This window comes from Coloeus monedula (assembly GCF_965178545.1).
Source record: "Coloeus monedula genome assembly, chromosome: 24".
Classification (NCBI taxonomy): domain Eukaryota; kingdom Metazoa; phylum Chordata; class Aves; order Passeriformes; family Corvidae; genus Coloeus; species Coloeus monedula.
Window position 1 is genome coordinate 6,992,009 of NC_138804.1, and position 23,720 is coordinate 7,015,728.

A 23,720-nucleotide genomic window follows, 5' to 3' on the forward strand; every position below is an offset into this window, starting at 1 on the left:
GGTAAGGGGTTTCCTGCTCTGCCTTCCAGCAGCTGGAAGAGCTGGACTTTGGCTTTTGACCCAGGCAAAGGGTGCAGAACCTGCCGCTCCCAGGGCCAGGAAAGCAAACAGCTCAGGAACACCCAGGAAAGTCCCTCTGGCACCTGCCAGCTCCACAGCCCCTCCCCTCCCCAGAGATGCCCTTCACCCGGCGAGGAGGAGCAGATCCCGCGTTCCCAGGACCTCACCAGCCAGGCCGGCACCCCCCCTCCCCACCCCATCACCCACCCACATCCATCCCAGCACGGGGAAAGCAGCAGCGGCTCCTGCCAGGCCACCTGCAGAGGAAAGGAAAAGCTCCATCTCCAGGACTTATTTATTTGGAGGCTGCCAACGAGGAGACAACGAGCTCCAAGGGATTAACTGCTGGGCATCCTTCTTGTCCAGAGGAGAAAGCCTCAGTTTTAAGGAGGGGTCTCCAGGCTGGAATGGGAGAGCAGGATCCAAGGAAAGCTGCAAAGCAAATCCTGAGCTGCCATGGGGGAGAAGAGGTTTGGGAATCTTGACATTTAATCACGCAGTAACTAAAGGTTCCAGACACATCTAATAAGACAATTATAGTGCATGTTAATAATAGATTATTAAAAAGCTTATTTGTGGAGGTTTAAGCAGGCAGATGGCAGGCCCGTGTCGATAAGGCTCTCCAGAGCCTGTGCTGCCTCCCAGCTCCCAGGGATGCAGCCGGGAGTTGCCTTCCCCTGCCTCCAGCCCCTCGTGCTTAACCCTCGCATGACTGCCCAAAGCAAAGCAGCGAATCCCTGGAGAGGGGCTGCAGCCAGGGGAGGATTGTTAGGGAGCATTTTGGGGTGCTCAGAGCTCCCAGCCCCTCTGCAGAGCAAGTACAGGGTGATGAAGTGATGGAAAAGCTCCATTCCAGCTGCAGTCACGGGAAAAACCAACATCAACAGGCACAAGGAGGTTGTCACAGCCAGGACAGGGGTTAACACCACCAACAAGCACCTGCCTCAGTCTTCCAGGGGGTGTCCCTCCTCCCCCAGGGCCCTGATCCCGATAGGCTTTATTCTGGGAAAGCTTCCAGGGAAGCTGGAATAGGGCTGGCTTGTCTTAGTTTGGATAGCAAAGGGAAAAATGTGCACTGCGGGCCAGGAGGTGACTCACCAGCATCCCTGTTCCGGGGCCGGGGCAGGTCCAGGCACCCAGAGGGAAAACATGAAACAGGAGTTTTGGAACGAGAAGAAAAGGGTAAAAATGAAACAAATGCGACTGCAAGTCTTGATGGGGGAGAAAAAAACAGGCACTGCCAGGCTCCACCACGGAGCTGCAGATACAGAGCCAGGGGGACAGGTCCATCCAGGAGCATCAGCATCACTCAGAGCCTCCCGAAATTCTGCTTCTCCCTCATGGATGGTGAAAATCCACCACGCTCCAGTGTCCCTCTGCACACACTGGAGAGCCAAGGGCCTGGGAGCCAGAAACCTCTGCCCTGGGCACACTTGGGCACGTCAACAGGATTTTCCGGAGCATCCCGATGCAGGAGCCTCAAGGGTGTTTGCACTGTCTGGGCGCTCTGGGAAAGGGCACGGCACTCCCAGGGCATTAAAAACACACGGAGGAGCAAACAAGAGAAAGAGCTTCTTCCCTGGCACGGCAAAACAGGCAAGAGGGAAGAAAAATAAAAAAAAAAAAAAAAAACCCGAAGGCTGAAACAAGCTGACAAGGAAAATGTAACGTTCTCGCACATTTTATGTGCTTGGTGAAGGCGGGTTGGGGAGAAAAAAAAATGCCTTGGCATGGGAGAGCCCATGGAGAGCCAGGCGGAGGGAAATAAACACCGGGAAAAGCGCTGGAAGAGCAGCATCAGGCACCTGAGCACCCGGAGGGCACAAACACTGGCCCTGTCCCCCAGCAGCAGCCGGGGACACCCCCGCTCCTGGCTCCCCCTCCCCCGAGCATCCCCTGCTCGTCCCTTCCCCAGCACGTCCCGAGCCCCCGGGACCGTTAACGGGCGGGGTCTGCCCCGCTCCCGACCCCAATCCCAGCGCCGGGAACGGCGTCTGCTCGGCTGTTCCCAGTCACTCGACCGAGACAGCACCGCCGCGTCGGGGTCAGGGTCACCCGTGCCACCTCCTGCCAGCGCTGTCCCGGGGGACAGGGACGCTTGGGGGGCCCCGTCCCCCCTGCCTGGCCCCAGCTGGTCACCACAGCCAGCAGCCACGTCCCCCAGCCCCCCCAAGCTCTCCGAGTGCCACCGGAGATGCCACCAGCCCCAGTCCGGCGCTCCCTGGCAATCCCAACCTCCCAAATGGAAGCTGCAAACCCAAATGTTTTATTTGCTTAATTGCTCACGAAGTCGGAGCCGAGCGCAAACAGCTTCCGCATAATTCCGGCAGGAGTGCCACCAGCACCGCAGCTCTGCGTCCCTACCGAGTGTCCCCACGGCTGGAAAACAGCCCGGGAGCACGGGGGACACGGGCTGGGACCCCTGAGAGCAGCTCACTGCTGAATTTTTGGGGTGCAACACAGAGAAGCAGAAATGCACCGTATCATGGAATCATCTGGGCTGGGAAACATCTCCGAGTCCAACCATTCCCCCAGCACTGCCAAGGCCACCGCGTCCCCGAGTGCCACATCCACCTCTCCCAGCAGGGACGGCAAAAAGCGGAGGGAAATAGCGGAGCCTGCACAACCTCCTGCCCGGGGCCCAGCGAGCCAGCCCGCTCGTGGCCACGGGCCCCCAGCAGGGAGAGGCTCTGGGTCCTGCTGCAAAGAGCCCAGGGAGGAGAGATGGGGCTGGCAAAGCCCGCTGGTGCCAAGCACAGGTCCCTGTCCCGACCTGCTGGCACCACACGAGCCCCCGGGGTCACTCAGTTCGGGGGTCAGCCAGTGCCTCCCAACGCCACCCAGGTCCCCGCCACGACAAGCAGAACGGGCCGGCGATGGCAGCTCAGTCACTGCGGAATCTTCATGAACTACAAAAAGTTTGAAGACTGCAGGAAGGAGCAAAGAGCACCCCAAGGCCGCGGGGGGCTGTGACCAGGGCACCCCACTCCCTCCCTGGGCCTCAGTTTCCCCACCTGCAGAAGGGACCACACCGCGCCCCTTCTTTCCAAAGGCACAGCTAAAAAACCCCCATCTTCTGAAAACGCCCACCGAGACAAGCAGCCGCTGCTCTCCAGCGACCCAGAGCACGTGCAAACGGCTTAAATTTTATTTTACCAGCCCTGCCCACTGTGCAGCCTCAGGGATGAGCCGGGCAACCTCCCCACAGCCGGCCAAGCCACATCAGCAGGCGCAAACAGCAGATCCAGGTGAAAAGCAGCCTGCAGTGGAGCGGGGGCTGGGAGCAGACCCCTCACCTCCAGCTGGATCCAGTCCCTTCGGCTCCACTGCGGAGCTGCGCCTGATCTGCATCTACCAGGGAAACGGAGCAAACACTCCTGATTTACACCAGAGCGGGCTCGCTCCTGCCCTTCGCCAGCGCCGTCCTGCCGGGAAGGGAACCCACCGAGGGAAAAGGGTTTGCTTAGGAGGGAGACCCTCCCCACAAAGCCCCCCCAACCCCCGGTGTGTCCCCGCCACTGCCCCTCCAGCCCCTCACGGGCTGCGGCAGCTCAGCCCTGAGATCCATCAGAGCACCACACACCAGGGCTGGGGAGCAGCAAACCCCAAATCCCCCCGACACCGGGGGGGAGGGGCGGCAGGGGGGGAAGAAGCCCTTTACTCCAGCGGAGCACTAAGCCCCCCACCAGCTCCGTGCCTCAGTTTCCCCATCGCCCCCCTGCTCAGCCCCGAAGCTCAGAGCAGCAACCCCCCCCCACTGCCCCCCCAAATACAAACCCATTCCCTCCCCATTTCCCCCACCCTGCACGAGCCGGGGGAGCCTCAGCGGCTCCGTGTCCCCCCACCCACCGTCTGTCCATCCCCCCCATCCATCCCCCACCGCACGGGTCAGCCGCCGCTTGTTTTCTGCTGATGGGTGTCACTATTTATAATCTTTGGAGAAATGCCACTACCCAAAAAAACAAAATCAATGCACCACCATAGGGACTGCGTGCAGGTGAGCAGCTTGAATCTAAAGGTAAAAAATTAAAGAACTAGGCAAAAATACACTTTAATGTGAGCAGCATCACCCAGGAGCTGGGGGCGACAGCACCAGGGACCCCTTGGAGTGAGGCACCATCTCCCCGTTCCCCTGTGGCTCCGTTTCCCCCAAAAAGCGCTCGCAGCCCCCGGTAGCAGCTCGGGAGCCCCAAATTCCCCCTCCCCGCAGCATCCAACCCCGTTCCAGCTTCCCGAAGGGATCGGGAGCGAGTGGTCCCCCCACACCCCGCACCAGCCCTTCCCCAGCCCCTGCCCGGAGGGTCCCGGGGGGCGCAGGGCTCAGCGCCGGGTGCTCGGGGGTCGAGGAGAGAAAAATTAAACATATGTAAATTAACCAAATCCATCGATCGATCGTGTTTCGGTACAACTCCCCCTGTACCCCCGCGGCACAACGAGAGCCGGGAGGCTGCGACCGGAGCCGCCACCTGTTTCTATCGGAGGGTCCCCAGCTCCCCCTCGGGGCCCCCCAGTGAAGCCACCGGGACCCCGCCGCCCCCCGGGCACCGGCCTGGGGGCTCCTCTCGCCCGCGCTCCCCCCGCCGCCACCGGGGGAAGTTTCCCCTGCCGGGGTGCGGCGGCAGGGGGGAGTCGGACGGCGGCCCCGGTACCGGGAGCGAGCGGGAGCCGTTGCGCTCGGCGGAGCATCCTCGGGGTGGGGGGCGCCGCCGAGAGCCCCCGGCCGCCGCACCCCTGGCAGGGAGAACTTCCCCCGGTGGCGGCGGCGGAGGGGGGGCGCGGGCGAGAGGAGCCCCCAGGCCGGTGCCCGGGGGGCGGCGGGATGACGGTGGTTTCACGGAGGGCGGGGGTCCCGAGGCAGTTCGGGGACTCTCCGGTGGGAACAGGTGGCGGCGGGACGGGCGGGACCCTCCGCGTCCCCGGGGCGGTGGAACCCCGGAGCCGCACCGAGCAAGCGGGACCCCCCTCTCCCGGCGCACACGCCGCGCTCCGTTCCTACCGGCGGGCGTCTCGGTGTCCAGCGCGTAGACCCGCAGAGCGAGGGCGAGCAGCAGCGCCCGGGCGCTCCGCATGGTGCGGCCGGTGCCGGGGGGCGGCGGGGCCGGGGCCGGGGCCGCCGCCGCCGCTGCGCGCCCGCGGTTCCGGCGCGGCGGGGGCGCAGCGGGGCCCCCGCGCCCGCCCGCGCCTCAAATACCGGCGGCGGCGGCTCGCGCCCGCCGTGACGTCACCGCCGCCCGCGGGGGGGCGCGGGGGGGGCCGCCGGTACCGGGAACGGCAGCGGCGGGCGGGGCGGTGGCGCCCCCTGGCGGACACGAGCGGTGGTGCGGCGGGGGAAGTTTGGGGGGAGCGAGGGGACGGTCCCGGGCGTTACGGGGGGGGTTGGGGGAGTTTGGGGGGGCTCTCCGGTACCGGGGGAGGAGAGGGAAGGGGAGGAGTCCCGAGAGGTGGGGACGGCGGGCGGTGCTCGGTTAAGGGAGGAGTTTCTCCCGTACTGGCGGGTGCGGGCAGAGGGGCGGTCCGTGGGTACGGGGGGGGGGGGGGGGGTGTCTCTGTACTGGGGGGTGCGAGGAGGGGGATATCCGGTACCGGGAAAGAGGGGGAGGAAGTCCCGGCGGAGGCGGGGAATCGGGTCCCGGGAGTTACGGGACTGAGGGCGGTGCACGGTTAAGGGAGGGAAGGTCTCCGGTACCGCGGGAGAGGGGCCTGGGCTGCCCGCAAGGGTGCGGGAGAAAGCCCGGGGGGTCCCCGGTTGCGGGGAGGGTCCCCGTTGCTGGGGCGTCTCCTGTTGCAGCAGAGGGCGACCCAGCTACAGGGGGAAGAGGGGTTCCCTGCGGGCTGCCAGGCTTTGGGGGTCCCTGGTTTTCGGGGTGTGCAGGGGTGTAGGGACAGTCCCCAGCTTGGAGGGGCCCTGCCTGTAGAAGGGTGCCCAGGATCCCCCAAATGCCGGGGGTGCCCTCGGGGGTCCCGGCTGGAGGGTCCCCACCAAGCTGGAGTGGATCCTGCAGGGTCCAGCTGCAGGACGGGTGCTGGGAGGAGACTGGGACAGGGGGAGGTGATGGTGACACCCACTCTGGGGTGGGTGCCCCCAGCCTCTCGAGTGCCCCCCATCACCCTTGGGGCTGTGCCCGAGACTGTGGGGCAGCGACAAGACCCCACGGGCTGGACATTGGGGACAGAGCCTCCTGCCCATCCCGGGGTGTCTTTGGACCTTGAAACCCTCTTGGTGCCCCACGACAGGCTGGATGTCCTTGAGGGACAGGGACAGGACGCTTTGCCCCGCAGGGTGGTGACAGGGAAAGCTGGACAAGGCTGTATGGGAGTGGCAGAAGCACCTGAGAGCCCGGTGACACCCAGCAAAGCCACCGTCCCCCGGGGTGGGCAGGGGGTGACGGAGGTGCAGGATCTAACTCAGAGCGAGCAGAAAGGAGAAAAACCCGAAAGGATGTAAAAGGAGGAAATTCTCCGTCCCTTTCCCAGCCGGGTGCGCAGGATCAGGCACAGAGCGCTGGCAGCCCCCGGTGTCCCCGCCGGCAGTGCCAGCGGGGATGAAAGGCGCCTTGTTCGTTGACATCCTCTGCAGCCCTATTTCTGGAGGAAAATGTTTTCCCAAAGGTTTGGGGTGAGGAGGAGGGGAGCTTTGCATCAGCTTTCCGGCGTGATCCGTGCTTGGGTCACCCAGCCCCGGCTGCGACTCCAGGGTGGGAAACTGCTTGGGCACAGGAATAATTCGAAAGCAGAGGGAACAATGCTGGAAATATTGGGGACTTCGTACCCCAAATCACACAGGGAGAATCCCTGGCATTGGCATCATCCTGCGATGCCTTGTCCTGAAAGACAGCACCCAGCACCAGCACCCAGCAGGGTGACAGAGGGACAGGAGGATGGTACCTGGGTGTCGCTGAGCCCAGTGAGCCCACCGGGAAGCTCCCAGCCCTGGAAGTAGGACAGTACTGCCCACCAGCTTCATCCAAGCTCAGCTCATCCCTAGGGATGCTGCTGTACTGTTTCTGTGTTGGGCTGGCTTCATTATCTGGGGACCCTGCAGCAGCGTCGGGGACACTGCACAGACCCGGGGACACTGCAGAGCCTTGGGGACACCGGCCTGACCCGGGGACACTGCACTGACCCGGGGACACTGCAGAGCCCCCTCCCGGCCCCCTCCTCCCTGGGACAGGGGTTCAGCCCATCTGGGGTCACCTCAGAGCTGCCAGCCCCAAACACTCCTCCTGGCAGTGTCCCCAGTGTCACCTCTCCTTGTGCCATGGGGGTACAAAACGTTTCCCTTTCATTCGCAGTTGCCCCCAGTTGCTCCCAGCAGTCCCCTGCAGGTTAGCACCATGGTGGCACCGCTGGCAGGGATCCATCAGTCCCCGGGGATCGGGGGAAACCAGCCCAGCCCCGTGTGTCCCCCAGCCAGGACAGCACATTTGGGGTGAGGGCGGAGGGTGATGGACGCTCCTCTCCAAACCACGTTGCCCCGCGCTGAGCATGGAGTGATCCTGACAAATCCTCTCCCAGCGACGCTAAAAGCCTGTTAAAATAATGCCCGATAAGGGAATTAAGCTGCTTAGATGTGTGGCATGAAGGCAGGAGAGAGCTGGCACGGTGCTAGCTCTGCAGGGTCCCCCTGGAGTTTTTTGGAGAAAAATCCCCAAAATCCTTCTGGGAAGAGGAACTGGGTGACACAGCAGCCGAGGGATGAGCTGGGGACAGTTTCTGCCCAGACTGGGGAGGAATTTGGGGGGATCTTGTCTCAGCAGCTGAACTGAAACATCTCGGTTCAGGGGGGAAATGAAGCCAAGGGCAAGCAGCATCAGGATATTCCCCGGATTCTGGGGCAATCAACCAGGAAACATGGAGTTTTTAAGCTGCACAAGCCTGTTGGAGCACTGCGCTGTGCTTTCCACTACCTTTTAAACCCCAAAATTGTATTTCCAAACCAATCGCTTCACAAAACAATAAAAAGGGGTTTTGTTGCAGCCCGCGTGTCACAACAGAACTGTTCCCCATTCCCTGTGGGTCACCGTCCTGCTCTGACGCTCCACAGCCCAATCCCAGCGGTGCCACCTCCTCGGGTGAGCCCCGGGATTCATTTGGCGACACTCTCGTGCTTCTCCACGGAGATCATTGATGCACCCAGGACCTGCCACGCACTGGGGGCACGGCCCGAATTGTTCGTGAGCGGAGCGGGACGGACACGCGGGTGCCACAAAGGCTCCTTGTCCCCGCAAGGGCGGGCACGGGCTCCGGGCAGGGCGGTGCAGGCGGGCGACAGCCCCGGGGGCTCCTCCCCTGGGGAAGGGGCTTGGGGGAGCCTCCCGGGATGATGGAGCTGCAGGATGCACGGAGGGGTCGGTGCACGCACGGAGGGTGTGCATTCATATTGCCACCAGATGTGGGGACGAGCAGGAATTGTCCCCAGGGCTCTGCATGAGGACAGTTACGGACAATTTCCCCTCCAGCACATCCAGCTCAAATCCCACCTGTCCAACAGGGCTGAAAGGGAGGAAGGTTTGGCCAAGGACCCATCACCACTTCCCTGAGCTAGGGGGGACCTGCCTGGCACTGACAGGGCCATGGGTGCAGACAGGGACACGGGCATGGGTTTGGAGGTGGCACAGCACAGCCCCATCATGCATGGCCTGGGACCAATCCTGCACCGAGGGAAGACAGGAGGGACAAAGGGAAGCAGTGAGGAAGGAAGGACAGATGGGCAGACAGCACTGCTCCATGCAGCTGCGGGGATGGAGCTGGTGACAACCCATCAGGACCAAGCTCCATGCCATTCCCGGGGTGCAAATCCTTTCCCCTGTCCCTTCCCAAGCATCTCCTCCACCCCTGAGCACCGGCAGGATGAGCCCGCAGTCCCCTGCCCTCAGCTGATGACACCCCGTGTCATCGGCCCCAAGTGTCTTGCAGGAGCAATCGAGCTAAAATGAAGTAATCACTCTTCAAGTACAGTCATTTGCAGGAAAAATATAGGCCTTGCTGTGATTGCAAATGGTCTCCACTGGAACCATCCCTCCCACTCGAGGGAGAAATGTTTTCAGCTCTGGGGTACTTGGTGACAGCAGCCTCAAGTGCAGCCAGTGTGGCTACATCACATCTTGTGTCTTCTCCCAGACTGGGGGTAAAGAGCTGGGATTTGGGGCTTTGAATCTCTTAGGAGCCAGCCGTACTTTCCAGAGGATTCTTTTGCTCTCAGATATCTCTGTAAAATGGCAGGTTCAGGGAGAGGGGCTGCCCTGAGCCCTTATCCCAGAGCCCAGGGATGGAGCAGCAGCACCCACCCGTTCCCCCCTAAACCACTGGACAAGCATCTCCACACTGACCAAGGGCTTCCCACACCAAAACCCTTTACCTTTTAACTTATTTCAGAATACCACCTTTTGCTGCCAGCACAGTAATTCCCCATTTTTCCCGGTTAAACCCACAGGACACAGAGCCCTCGGTCCCTCCCCAGCATCACTCCCAGCGGTGCCTCCCCTGCAGCAAATGGCTTTCGCAGAGCTGCTGGGACACAACCCCCACACTGAATTTTGAGCGATTTCACCCCCCAAAAATTTTTGCCTTCTGGGTTTTTTCCTCTTTCTTCCTTTACTCCAGTCTCTCTCCCTCTTCCTCCCATATCCCCCTTTTTCTTTTTCTATACCTCCACCTATTACACCCCCATCCAGCTCTTTCTAACAACTCCCTGCTATTTTCCCAAATCACCTGCCTTTTGCTAATGCCAAAAATCCTTTTTCTTTCTTAACAGACAAAATAGATTATCTCATCCTGCTGTTCTCCTCCCCGTCTGTCCAGCCCCAAGCGGTCAGACGCTCGCCGCAGTGCCGTGGCCAGATGTAATAGGGCTATTAGATGAGTTATCACAGCCTGAAAGGATGAAATAACTTCTGTGCCTTCATCCAAATAAAACTCCCCATTCCTGTTCAATGCAACGAATGAACAAGAGTTCCCAGGGGAAATAGCCAGGAAAATGTTAGAAGATGTTAGAAGGTGTTAGAAGATGTTAGAAGGTGTTAGAAGATGTTATTTGAGACCTGACCCTTTGCCAAGCCACCTCTTGGTTTGGGCTCAAAGGGCTCTGGGGTTTCTCCATGAGGAATTGGGAAGCCCAAGGATCAGTGCCAACACCCAGAGCTAAATCCTCACCCGGGTGCTGCCCCATCAGCATTTTTTGAGTGCTCGGTGGCACAACCTCAGGAATGTCCCACATGTGGCTGAATCCCTGGACCAGTTGCATCCAGCAAACTGCTGTTTTCTCACCCCAGGCACTAATTCCAAGGAGAAACTTTGCTTTTCATCTCAGAAGGAGCTGTCCCTGCGTTTCCCATGAGCTCCATGCAATGTCCTCAGATCTGCAGGTGGAACATCCAGCCTGGCCCAGGGCAGCATCCCAGCCCCTGTGGGAGATGCTCTGGAGCCAGCCAGAGCCCCTGGGCTGGCCCTGCAGGGCACCACTGCCCCAGCCAGCCCTGACTGACCTCCCAGTGCCACCAATTCCCCCAGTGGGGTTTTACAGGGATTTCCTTAGAGGGATGCAAACCCCCAGGTCCTCCCTCCTGGGCTGGCGAGGAACAGCCCAAGGCAGCAGCTCCACCTCAAAATTTTAAATCCCAGCACTTACTGGGACTCTGCTTGTTCCCCCTCTGCTACCCCACTAAACCCCCCCCATTTCCATCCTCCCTGGAGTGTGACAGACGTGCGGACACTGGCACCACCAGCGTCACCTCTGGGCATCCTGGGGCTACACCCACGGGCTCTGGAGCCGCAGCTGCTTCCCAGCCAACCGTGCAGGAATAGCCCAAATGTTTCCTCCATGTCACCTTGTTTTGGGCTTATTTATCTCCCTTCTGGTCATTTTTGTCTCTTTTCTTTTATTCCTGGAAAGACCTCTGTGAGTGTGGGGTTGAAATGCAGGAATAGCTCTGCATTACCCTGCGGTCCCTAACCCGGAACTGTCATATGAAGCAGTTAAAAATCACATTACTGGGGACACAAGGGACAATTTTAGTTCCCTTCCCTGCTTCTGGAGCCCTCTGGGAGTATCATAAATGCTCCTGGAATTTTCACAAACTACTTTTAACTCCAAAATACTCCACAGCACCATGCACGATCCATCTGTCCATCTGCTCAGCACTTCACCCAGCCCAGCTGCCATTCCAGCTGCGGGGATTTGCCCATCCCTAAACCTTGCAAGACAATCACCTTGATCAAAACTCAACCAGAATGAAGGCATTGAACCCCAGCAGTTCTACACCAAAACTCTTTGTGCTGCTCCTTCGGTATTGCCTCAGGATGGAGGTTTTTTGAGGGGGGATGTAAATCAGCCGAGGCATTTTGGGTCTCTGGTCACATCCAAAATCACAAACGTCATTTATTTTCAGACCTGAGGTTTGGCTATTTCTCAAATTTCTTATAATCATGTCCCAGTGCTGACAGGCTGGAGCCTGAGCACAGAGCTGGGTGTGCAACCAGCTCCATTTAAAATCTGACTGCAAGGAAAGGAGGGAACAGTATCGCACCCAACATTTATTTATTATCATTTTTAATTTGGTTCTACATCTTGTTTGCATTTATTTTGTTCAGTTTTATACACAGGGGAAGTGTCAGATCTCCTCCCTCTTGTTTGCCCTGCTCTGAGCATCAGCAGCTCTGCTCTGGTGGTTTTCCAAACCCCATTGGGGAAAGGATGTGCCTGGCAGTTTGTGACAAAAAGCGTTCATCAGGCATTTCACAGGAAAAAACAAAGCCAGCCGGCTTTGGAAGCCACAGAACCCAGACATCCTTCAGTTCTTTTCCCAAATAATGGTTTACACTCACAGTTTCCTGCAATGCTGGGAGTATTTCAGGTCTGCAGACAACAGAAGGGAAAAAGAGAATTTGAAATACAGTTTGAAAAGGATAAAAGACACCGATTTGGTGCCTTTCTTCACCTGGGCAACTTTTCAAGCTGTTTCAAGAGATCTTCCCTGCCAAGTCACTTGGGATGATGCCTTTGGGTGCCACTGTGGCAACACGGGGCCCAAAAGCAGCAGCTCCCCTCCCCATCCCAGCTGTGCTCTTCCTCACTCAGCTGGAGGACGCCCTGTGGACATCCCACCTCAGTTCTGTGTCACCTCCCAAAAACCAGTGCCTGGGGCCAGTTCCTGCACTGTCCCACCTGGAAAGATGCCTGAACAGGATGGTTTTTGCATCAGTCAAGTCCAGGGATGGACCAGCTCCACTGCACATCCCTAATATTGGCAGCACAGGAAAAAGGCGTGATGGGAAAAGCAAGGAGCAAGCAAGGATGATGTCCCAGCACAGCTGGATCCTCTCAGCATCTCCCTCTCCTTCCTTATTTACGGCTGGAGCTGAATCCTCCTTGTTCATCTCCTTGGCAGAGGATCAGAACTCATCAATTCTCCATTTGCCGCCGAGCGTTGTGTTTCTTCCTATACATTTTTTTCTTAATTATCTGACAATGAAACAATTTAAAGGGGGATTAAAAAAACCAGAGAGGCAAGAAACATCCATCAGTGTGCTTAAAAAATAAAACCTGTGTGGGCATCCCATCCCACCGCCCTCATCCCCACGTGGAGCTAGGAGCATCAGGCACAAGTTTTGAGGTGAATGATTCAATAGTTTATGGGATTGTCCAGCTCCATCAGAGGTGCTAAATGAGGGATTCAGGGATAAACCAAGGATTATGTAAAGCAGGTCTTTAAGGACAATGTGTTTTCCATTCAAAGATTCAGGCATGTCTAATAAAAAGGGATTGATGTCAGAGCAATGGGGCTCTGCCAGCACTGCTGGGTTTGGGGGGAATGAGGCTCAGAATGGGAAAATAACCAGCTGAGCTGTTCCTAAGCCTTACAAAATGCAGGAGGTGGGGAGGGACTGGCCCCAGGAGCCTGCAATGGACACAGGAGGAGGATGGTGGCTGCAGTGACTGGGAAGAGGGAGAAGGGCTCGAGGACATGGGAGCTCAGTGCTCGGGGGCTGGGGCAGCCCCTCCACCACCTTCCCCCGTGGGGGATTCTGAGCATCCCCTGCTCTGCCTGGACAGGAAAGTTATTTGGCAGCTTGTTGCACAAGCCTTGTCCTTTTGGTGCATCCCAGCCCTGAGGTCCCAGCCCAGCATCCTGACCTGATGTCCAGGGGATCCAGCAGGGCTTGGACCAAATCTGGCTGCCCTGGGACAGCCACTGAGATGCAGCATCAAAATCACCCCCAAAAACCCTTCCCAGCGATCTCTCCAGTCTCAGCTTTCTTATTTGTTCCTAAGCAAAGCAGACACACCTTCCCTTTCTCCACCAAAAAGGGAAAAGGCAATAAATCATTATTCCCTTTAATTAAAAAGTGTGTAAATCTTATAAGCAGTTAATTAATAATTCCACATTAACTTGATTAAGCGCTGGGAGAGCTGGAAGCAGCACAGCCCACATGAGGCTCCCGGGGTCAGGCTGAACCTGCTGGGCTCAACTCCTCCTAAACCAGGGGATAAAATCTCTGTCCTCAATGGGATTTAGGGATAAAATCCCAGCAAATGTCACCCTGGTGTCACGAAGGTGCTTGTTCCTACCCTGCATCCCCTCACGTCTGCAGGAACAAACCCAGCTTATCAGCAGCACTTTGGCTTTCCAGCCATGCCCAAGTGTGAACAACTCCAATCAATCAATGGCTGTGTAAGTCATGATAATATGATAAACCAGAGCTCATCATCAACAACAGGAGTTAAAGCAGAGGGGAGCAGAGGACATCACTTCTTCCGCCAGCCGGGTGCTGAGGAATCATCTCCTCTTCCTCCTCTCCCCACCCACTCCTAAACCCTCAACTGCAAAGTGGATTTTCATGCATCTCTCCTATAAAAAAGTGCAATTCCAGGATATGAAGTAGTCATTAATCACCCGGAAATTGCGCTTGTTACAGGAGAAACATTAACAAAATAATCATAAATCGTCTGCCAGCCCTGGTTTGCGGGTGCACACGTTTTCAAGGGGATGGAGAGGCCTCTCATTCGGCTGCTGTAATTAGTGATTAACCCTTTGCCACGCAGGGCAGAGCATGGGCACCACCAGCATCCTCCACCACGGATTGTCTGTGCATCCACCCCAGCACAAAATATCTGAGGCATTCCTGGCGTCCTTGAAAAGCTGCAGGTTTTGAGGTTATTAAAATCCCATTATTTTATTGCTGTGATTAGATTAAAACGCTGATTTAATGCTGGAGGCAGCTCATCCCGCTCAGCTGGGGAGGTGGAGCTGCTGTCAGGACCCGGGTGTGCCCAGGATCCCACCAAACTGACCAGGTGGGAAAAGCCCTTTTTGCCCTCTGACTCTGCTGTTCTTGCGGTGCCATCACACGGGAGACTTTTACAGCCACCTACAAGGGACCTCAAACTTTTCATAAATTGAAGAAGTCGGTGAGAAAAGTTCTTTTCCTCTCACTCCCCTGAGCTGTCACAGAGGCTCTGGTGGGAACTCCCCTGACCCCTCTAAGGCACCCCCAAAAGCAGATCATACCCCAGAAAAGGTAGAAAACAGCACTTTGGAAGAGAACCTGAGCTTTTCCTTTATCTTGAACCTGAATTCACGTGAATTCACACCCCGAAGAAAATGGTGTTTTCCTTTTTTATTAAAAAAATTATGTGAACTACCAAACAGGTTGACTAAATCTTTTATTTAGGATCATGTCAGCCTTAGGGATGGGTCACCTGAGCCAGAAAGGAGCCTGCCCTGAGCACCGGGACTTGTTTCAGTGCCCACCAGGGCACTGTGTGTGCTGTTATCACTGGAATGGCGAGTTTTAGGAGGATCTGCCAGCAGGAATTGTGGGGCTGAACGGAGCAGCTCCTCCCGTGGGTATCAACCCTTTGCAAAGCAATTCTATGGGAATAAAATACCACGTGCTTGAGAATGGGATGGGGTGTGCAGTCAGGGAAAGCATTTGGATTTTGGGGTGATGCTGGCAGCCTTTGAACCCCAACACTGCAAAGTGGGGATGGAACTGACCCCCTAAACTGTAGGTGCCGAAGTCTGGGAGGGGCAGGGTCTGGCCACAGGCTCCCATTGGAGCCCCCAACCTGCCCCTGGCCCCCCTGAGGGGTTCTCACCCACCCTGGATGCTCCAGGCCACAGGGACCAGTGAAGCTCCCGGGCTGGCAGGGAGGGATGGTGTTAACGAAGGAATCTGCTAATTACTCAGCCTGTGCTGGGCAAACCAGGATTTAGGGGGCTGCTCCCAGCACCCAGATGGAGAAGTCCAATCCCACATGAGAGAAGAAATAATTTTTAAGCCCCACTGTTCTCTATGACAGGTCTGTCAGGAAGGCAGGAGGCTCCGCTTCTCTTTTCCCCCTCTGATCTAATCAGTTTTAATTGGAAGAATAAATGAGACCTTTCCTTCAAGATAATTATACAAAACATTAAATTAAATTGCTATCAGGAATTTTTTCTCACCACTTGTGTCAGGCATCTGTTGTTTTAAATAATCATCTGATGAACATTTCCCTGCAGCTCTCCCTGCTGGGAGCATGTCCGTCTTGGACAGGGCAGCTGGAAGGCTCTGGGTAACAAATCAGAGAAAAGGGACTTTTGTCCCCAAAATCAGAGAATCGTGGAATGGCTTGGGTTGGAAGGGACGTCAAAGCTCATCCCGTTCCACCCCCTGCCATGGGCAGGGACACCTTCCACTGTCCCAGGTTGCTCCAAGCCCTGTCCAGCCTGGCCTTGGACACTGCCAGGGATCCAGGGGTGTCTCATAACCATGAACTTGGAGGTATTTTCCAATCTAAATGATTCCATGATCCAGTGACCACCCGGACCAAGGTGCTCCTGTGTCCATCACCGATGCCCCTCGCACAGGCAGCTTGGCTGCACCGACACAGTTCATAATTTTAGGAGCGTTTTGGGGACAAACCTGCGGGAAGCGGGATCGGGGGAACAGGGGGACGGCCCCGCTGAGCCCCCGCCAGCTCAGCGCAGGAGCGGCCGCGCCGCCTTAAGGGCGCCGGGGGCGGGGCCGGGCGGGGCGGGGCCAGCGCGGGGGCGGGGCCAGCCTGCAGCGTCACCGGCGGCCGCGCCGGGTTCAGCCGAGGAGCGCCGAGAAGTGCCGAGTTCAGCCGAGCGGAGCCGAGTTCAGCCGAGCGCAGCCGAATGCAGCTGGCGGCAGCGCGGGTGCTGCGCGGGGCGCGGGTCCCCCCGGTGGGGATCTCCCCGGTGCGGGTCCCCCCGGTGCGGGTCTCCCCGGTGCGGGTCCCCCCGGTGCGGGTCCCCCCGGTGGGGATCTCCCCGGTGGGGATCTCCCCGGTGCGGGTCTCCCCGGTGCGGGTCTCCCCGGTGCGGGTCCCCCCGGTGGGGATCTCCCCGGTGCGGGCGCGATCGGCCACGGCGGCGACCCCCCCGCTCGGGCTGCTCTATGAGCGGCATGGGGAGCCCGCAGCCGTCGTGCAGTAAGGGGGGAACACGGGGGGCATTGCAGGGGGGTGCAGGAATGGGGTGGGGGTGAGTTTGGGGGGCATTGCAGGGGGCGGGTGCAGGTGCAGAGCCGAGGCTGGGGGGCACAGTGGGGGCAGAGATCTGCAGTGGGGGCTGGCACAGAGTGCAGAGTGGGGCGGGGGTGCAGGTGAGGTTTTGGGGTGCTGCAGGGCTGCTCTGGGGGTGCAGTGCAGGGGGGTCAGGGCTTGCCCATCCCAGGTGTATGGGGTGAAGATGTCATGCAGCTCTCTGTGGTACCCCCGAACACACACCCCAGTGTTCTCCTGGTGCCGTGGTCTCACAGGTGGATGCTGGGGGTGATGCCTCCACATTCCCTGCCCTCCTGCTGTTGCTCCTTCAATCTGCCTTACACCACATGTTTTTCCCAAAAAGCTCATTTTTGCTTAATTTGGGGCATGCCAGGGAGGTCTGAGCCCCAGCATCACTGTGCCCCAACTTCATCCTGGGTTGTGTCCCATTGATGTGGATTCTCTTTGAGGTCTCAATTGAGGGACCAAAGCAGCATCCCAGGCATTGTTTGGGACAGCTGCTGATGCTCAGCATCAAAAAACCTAGCAAGGAGAAAGTCGTAGTTTGGTGGGTTTTAGGCCTTTTTTTTCAAGGGAGGAGACTTTGAGGTCTTACTGCCCCTCTGGAACCAGCTCAGATCATGCTGATACATTATCCAGGTGCATCCAGACACCAACCCCCTGATTTTTTGGAGAAGGACTGTTGCTTTTCCAAATGATCATTCAGTTGTGCAATGGTGCTTGTCGCCACTGCCACTTCCTGAGATTTGCTGCTATCACCCCATTGCTTGTGCAAGGCCAGTCTTGCCTCGTGCTTTGTGACTTCTTCTTTTTCACAGATTTCCGAAAATATCCCAGGTTCCCGTAAGGCTCAAGTGGGGCAGGACGAGCCGTAAAATCCCCGCAAAACAGCGGCTTTTTTACGCAATCTGCTGAGTTTGTTAAGTTTAGTGAGCATCTCTGGGCTTGGTGACATGGGATTGTGTTGGGTGGTTGGCTTTTAGCAGTTTCCTCCAAAAATCTGTCCATCTGTCTAACATGAATCTGATTTTTTAATGGGCTCGGGCATCCGATGCTGTTAATTCGAGTGTGGCGTGTAGGTGATACAGGCACCCTCCAGCTTCAGCCACAGCACAGAAAACATCACCAAACTGGTCTTAATGCCCTTTTCCTTTGTGTCTCCCTGTTCAGACTGAAGGATCTGGAAGTGGCCAAGCTGGGGGACTCTGATGTCCACGTCAAGATGTTGGCAGCCCCCATCAATCCTGCCGACATCAACATGATCCAAGGTAATGTGTCAGATTAGTGCCTGGCACATGAATTCTTGCAGGATGCTCCAAGTTGGAAGAGACCCATGAGGATCATCAAAGCCCAGCCGCTGTCTCGGAGGGTTTGGAGACGGCTCCTGGCGTGGGGCATGACGGGGTTTCCAGCTCACCTCCAGCTTCCCTACAGGGACCTACCCCCTCCTGTCACCGCTGCCGGCCGTGGGAGGGAACGAAGGTGTTGGGGAGGTGCTGGAGGTCGGGCGCCGTGTGACGGCTCTGAAGCCCGGGGACTGGGTCATCCCTGCGAACGCCGGGCTCGGTGAGTTCATCCCCAGCATCCTCGGCACCGCTGCGTCCTCGCTCGTCCCCCACCTGCAAAGCATCTTCCCAGGGGATTTTTGGGATGTTGGAGCCCCTGGGAGCAGCCCGGGCTTGCCCAGAGAGCAAACCCGTGGCCATGCTCCTGTGTGAGCTGCTGTGGGGATTTGGAGGTCCCAGAGCAAAAGCGCAGCTCTGCAAAGCACCATCTTTGCAGGATGTGGGTAGAGCCGTGAGCCCCTCCACTTACAGCAGTTACACCTGATGGGATGGGACTCAAAACGGGGAACAAAGCTCCATTAGGGAATGCTGGGTGAGGGAACCAGGAGCTGGAGCCCATTTAGTGCTGTATGAGACCAATCATAAATATAATGAGACTGTTGGGATAATTGATGGAGTTATTTCTTACCTGTTTATATCTCGGTTTATTTTCACCACCTATTTTTATTTTTATTTTTATGTATTTTTTTTAAAGCAAGCTCAGTTCTTGCTCCCCAGCCCCAGTGAGTGAATAGGAATAGGAGCAGTGGCAATGCCATTTCTTATGCCAAACTTAAATGTAGCAATAATCTTCTTTTCTGTAGCCTAGACCCTTTATGAGGTGTCTGTGCCATTGTAAAGCATTGTAGCAATCTGTGTTTCTCTGGAAACAACCACATTTTTTCCCATCAGCTTAGAGCTTCCCTAAAGACCTGGGATAAAACATTTCACCCAGGCAAGGTCGTGGTGGCCTCTCACTGTAGTTTTCTCTTTAATAATGCTCTGCTGGGAAAGTGTGGGAATTTATTTCCCGACAAATGTCTCCCATGCTCCTCCAAAATGCCAATGGCCTGATATTTGCTGGTTCTGGTTTAGTGTCACAGCTTGTTCTTTGCCTATTTCTACTTAAAAGGCTTTTTGCTAAATGAGAGAAGGAAAACGATGGAGTTAAGAGCCAAATGGGATATTTTTAAGCATAAAAACCCTGTAAATAGATGATAGAGGGTTAAATTGTATATAAGGGTAGAGGGAGTAAAGCTGACTAAATTGGCTTGGAATATATGGGCTCATCCGTAGGACAGAGAGTATTTCCATTGTCTCTGCACACACGTCCAGGGAGCCCCAGTCCCATTATCCCTCTGGGAAATGATCAAGCTTTGCTGGGTGATAAATGTTGGCAGGCAGCGAGGAATCCATTCCTTGCCTCTTGGAGTATTTTGATGTACCCATATGGGCACACATTCCGTAATTCCCTCTCCGGGGTGCAGCTGGTTCCCGGTGCGGCGATGCTGCTGGCGCTGAGGCTGCCGTGTGAACTGATGGTTTTCCTTTGCTTCCCCCCCGCCGTGGCTGTGCCCGCGGTGCTGCCGTGCCCAGGGACGTGGCGGACGCGGGGGGTGTTCCCTGAGGAGATGCTGCTGAAGGTGCCCAGTGACATCCCGGTGCTCTGCGCTGCCACTCTGAGCGTCAACCCCTGCACGGCGTTCCGTATGCTGGCTGACTTCGAGAGCCTGGCGCCCGGTACGGCCCTGCCATGAGAGAGCAGTTCCACTTGGGTCTCCTGGCTGCCTCTGCAGTGGGAAACTGGGTTTCTTCACCTCCAGGGGACTCCGTCATCCAGAACGCTGCCAACAGCGGTGTGGGCCAGGCCGTGATCCAGATCGCCAGGGCCTCCGGCATCAAGACCATCAACGTGGTGAGGGACAGGTGGGTCCCCTGGGGAGGAGCAAGTTTGGGAGCTGGATCTGCTCATCCTGTTCATGCAACCCAGGATTTTCTCCTGTTTGCTCCTCCAAGTTGTCCTCCAGCCTCTGCCCTGTTGTGCCCACATGACACTGGAGCAGGAGGAAGGAGAAGGTGACTCTGCTTCCTGGCTCATCAGGTCCTCTTTTTTTTCCCTCCCCAGACCTGATCTCCCAAAGCTGGTGGAGAGGCTGATGGCCCTGGGCGCTGATCACGTTGTCACGGAGGAGATGCTGAGAAAGCCAGAGATAAAAGATATATTTAAGGTACCTCAGTGCTGATCCCACTGGAGAGATGGTCCAGGGCTGTTGCTGCTGTTCAGCACTGGGGGAAAGTGCAGGGATGGTGGGAAGGACAAATTTTTATCTAGATCAGGATTTAGCCCCAGGAGTGGAGGGATTTTGCTGCTGCCACAAGGGCAGGATCACAGATTTTAGGTCCGATCAGATGGGGCTTGAAGCAGCCTGGTCTAGCTGGAGGTGTCTCCCTGCACATGGCAGGGATTGGAATGAGTCCCTTCCAACCCCAGCTGTTCCTCGGTTCTGATAGATTTTAGCTCTACTACTCTCAGCATCTCTCAGGTAAATGTTGAGGTTAATGCAGATGCTTTGTCAAGAACCACGGTCCCATCCCCTAAAGGAGCCATAAAATTTGGGAACTTTTGTCATAAACCCTTGCAGAGCACCCCGAGGCCCCGGCTCGCCCTGAACTGCGTCGGAGGCAAAAGCACCACGGAGATGCTGCGGCACCTGCAGTAAGTTTGGCTGGGTGGTGGCTTGGGCACAAGCCTGGGGACAGAAACTGGCAAGAGAGGGTCCTGCTCGAGAGTCTGTTGAACTTTTAGAGAGGAAAGATGAGTGGAAAAGTGGTTTTGGATAACAACAGTGATTTGAAGTCACCATGCCGGTGGCTGGGGGCAGCTGGGGTCCAGTTGTGAAGCTCCCCAGGTCCTGGCCAGGTGTAACTGGTGTGGCTGAGCAGCAAATTCAGCTAATGGTGCATGGAAGTAAGAGGAGAGCCTGGAAAGTGGGATCTGAGGGGTAACTGGGGAGCCCCAGGGGAGTTCTGGACAGCAGAAGGGGAGGTAGCAAGGTCAGAGCTGTACTTTTGGGACCACATAACCCAATACCTCTTTCCTACTCCAGACCCAAGGGGACCATGGTCACCTATGGGGGGATGGCAAAGCAGCCTGTGATGGTGCCTGTGGTGAGTACTGGGGATGCCCCTCCTTTGTCCCCTGTGCTCCACTGCATGTCCCATCCCCTCGGTGCTGTAGGCACCCGGCTCTCCCCAGCTGCAGACTGAGACCCTCCAGCCTTTCTTATTTGCCTGATGGGGTCCATTACAGGACAGGCTGCATCCCACTGCTGGGTTCTTGGCTTTTTATATGGAGGGTTTGGGCTGCTGGAGGATTCCAGTGGGGAAGTGGCCCCACAGGCGCTGAGCATCAAACCTGCCCTGACTCCACACCTCAGAGTCGCCTCCGTCACTTTTCACCAATGTCACACTGGGAGGGGACACATGCATGTCACTGGATGTGTGAGGGGACATGGGAATCACTGGGCACACAAGGGGACACCAGTGTCACTTGCACAAGGGGACACAGGAGTGTCACTGGGTACCAGGAGGACACACAGGTGTCATTTGCACGAGAGGACACACGGGTGTCACTGGGTGCACATTCCCTCTCCACAGAGCGCTTTCATCTTCCGGGACGTGCGGCTCCGCGGGTTCTGGATGACGCAGTGGCGGAAGGACCACGTGCAGGGTGAGCTGGGGGGGCTGAGGGACCCGAGCCAGGGGGGCTGCGGGACCTGAGCCAGAGGGCCTGAGGGTCTGTCCTCATGCAGGGGGTGGGAACGGGGCCAAACTTCACCCAGCACCATCCTCGCTCCCACTCACAGAGCCATCTCTGCTTGTCCCAAGGTGCTGAGACACCGGTGCTGGGCTCAGGCAGGGACCATACCTGGGGCTCTTTCCTCATCCCACGTGCCTGAGCTGGGGGCATGTCACACCCAGGGACCCTGCATGGCTTCAGGCAGGTGTTTCCAGGGGTGGTGGATGCACTGCACCGCACAGTGAGTGCTCCTTCCTTCCCATGCAGACCAGGGGAGTGTGGCCACAATGATGGATGCCCTGTGCCAGCTCATCCGCAGGGGCCAGCTCGCGGCACCAGCCTGCACCGAGGTCCCGCTCCAGGACTACAGGACAGCGCTGGAGGCCTCCATGAAGCCCTTCGTGTCCTCCAAGCAGATCCTCCTCCTCTGACCTGCAGCTCCTGGAGCCCTGTCCTGCTCTGCCTGCTTGTCCGCAGAATTGAGGGGGGAAAAAACCCTCCAGATTGATTGAATTTCTTTTTTCTTTTGTTTTTCGCATTTTGGGTGCCCACTGAAAGCTTTAAAAGCCTCTGCAGCTTTGTGTGGAAGTGCTGCTGGAGGGAGGTTGCATCTCGCTGTGGCTGGGGGGAGTTTGGGAGCCCAAATGACAGCTCACTCTGCTCAGAGTGTGAAAAGAGCAGCAGTTCCCCCTCACATGTGCTTTTGGGGCTGGCAGGACTGTAGTTATCCCAGCTGGAATGTGGGATGGGCAGGGAAGCCCAAGTCATCTCCCTGCAGCCTCGCTGCCTCCAGGCCTGCTCCGAGAAGGGGGAGAAGGGGCACAGACTGCCCCAAATGATGGGGGGGTGCTGTGGCTGGAGCGGCCCTGGGTGCTGCTGCAGCTCCTGGAGGAGCCCTGGGTCACCCCCGGCTGGGTTTTGCCAAGGGCACTGCAAGGGCTGGAGCCTTTGGCCGTCCGGGCTGGAGCCAGACCTTCAGTGTCCCTGAAGGCCCTCCCGCCCGGTGTGGCACAGTGACTGTGACACTGCAGAGCAATGTGAAAAGATTTATTATTGAGAACAGCCAACAGTGTGTTCTTGCTTCCTCCTGTGTGGTTTTCTACCTCTATGACCCCACAGCTCCCTATGGTCCCTCCTCTTCCCAGTCCAGCTCTGGCCGCAGTCTGGCGGCGTTGGCCATGCAGGTGCAGGTGGGGCAGTGCCCGTGGCCGGGCACTGGCCCTGGCCCCAGCGTGGCCATCCCAAGCCATGGAGGGCAGGGCAGGGGCAGCGCAGCCCCGGGCACCTGCGCAGCACCTGGATTTGGCTGCCCAGGGCAGAATGTGGGCAGTCCCAGGGGTGTGAGGGGTCTGTGTGGGGCAGGAGGGGTGGCAGGGCCGTGTCTGCGGGGCTGTTTGTGTGGGGAGGGCCCGGCACTGCCCGCCCGGGGGGCTGTGCCTGCCCAGGGCTCGGGCACCGTGGAGCTGCTGCTCGTGGATGTCTGGGTGTCCTCCTCCTCCTCCTCCTCCTTCTCCTCCTCCTCCTCCTCCTCCTCCTCCTCCTCCTCTGCTCCTGCCGCCAGCTCAGCATCCCACCTTTTCCTGGGGAGCTTTGCCTGGATCCCGGTGCCCGGGGGGGACACAGCCAGGGGATTTGTGCTTTCCCCAGCACCCTGCACACCCCTCCAGACACAGGGCTGGTAATCCCTTGTGAAAAAGGGGTTGAAGTAGAACAGCAGCTGCAAAAGGCAAAAGAAAGTTGTTTGCTGCAAGGAGGAGGAAGAGATCCGAGGGAGATCCAGGAGCTGGCACAAGAAAGGACAAATGGGTGTTCAAAGGACTCTCAGGGGCATTTCACACCTCAGGCTTTGGCTGAGTGAAGTGTTAGGACAGAGCTTTGTTAAGTCACAACCACCCTCATGTTTTGAGCATTTGGGAGCAGAGAAGTGTAGGGTAATCAAAAGCCAGAAGACTGGAGAAACCCAAATCCCGCTAGTTTTCAGGCCCCTCAGCGTGTCCAGAGTAACTGATCCAAGACCAAACCAGGC

The 23,720-nt window shown here is 57.5% G+C and overlaps 2 protein-coding genes across 2 annotated transcripts in view; one reads left to right on the forward strand and one right to left on the reverse strand.

Moving 5' to 3' along the window:
* The window catches only part of PTPRU (protein tyrosine phosphatase receptor type U), a gene marked incomplete at its 5' end in the record, with an annotated part of 53,897 nt that extends 48,768 nt beyond the window's left edge, over positions 1-5,129 (reverse strand). Inside the window, one exon of the mRNA XM_082296704.1 lies at positions 5,057-5,129. Coding sequence (XP_082152830.1) covers positions 5,057-5,129 — 73 coding nt within the window. The remainder of the gene's footprint in view (positions 1-5,056) is intronic.
* An 11,001-nt stretch (positions 5,130-16,130) lies between these two features.
* MECR (mitochondrial trans-2-enoyl-CoA reductase) lies at positions 16,131-22,771 on the forward strand. The gene is made up of 10 exons (XM_082296715.1): positions 16,131-16,495; positions 17,741-17,838; positions 18,005-18,136; positions 19,492-19,635; positions 19,719-19,821; positions 20,021-20,123; positions 20,538-20,611; positions 21,003-21,063; positions 21,553-21,625; positions 21,962-22,771. Exons 1-10 carry the CDS (start codon positions 16,200-16,202, stop codon positions 22,123-22,125), a joined length of 1,248 nt encoding a protein of 415 aa, XP_082152841.1. The 5' UTR covers positions 16,131-16,199; the 3' UTR covers positions 22,126-22,771.
* The last annotated feature ends 949 nt before the right edge of the window (positions 22,772-23,720 follow it).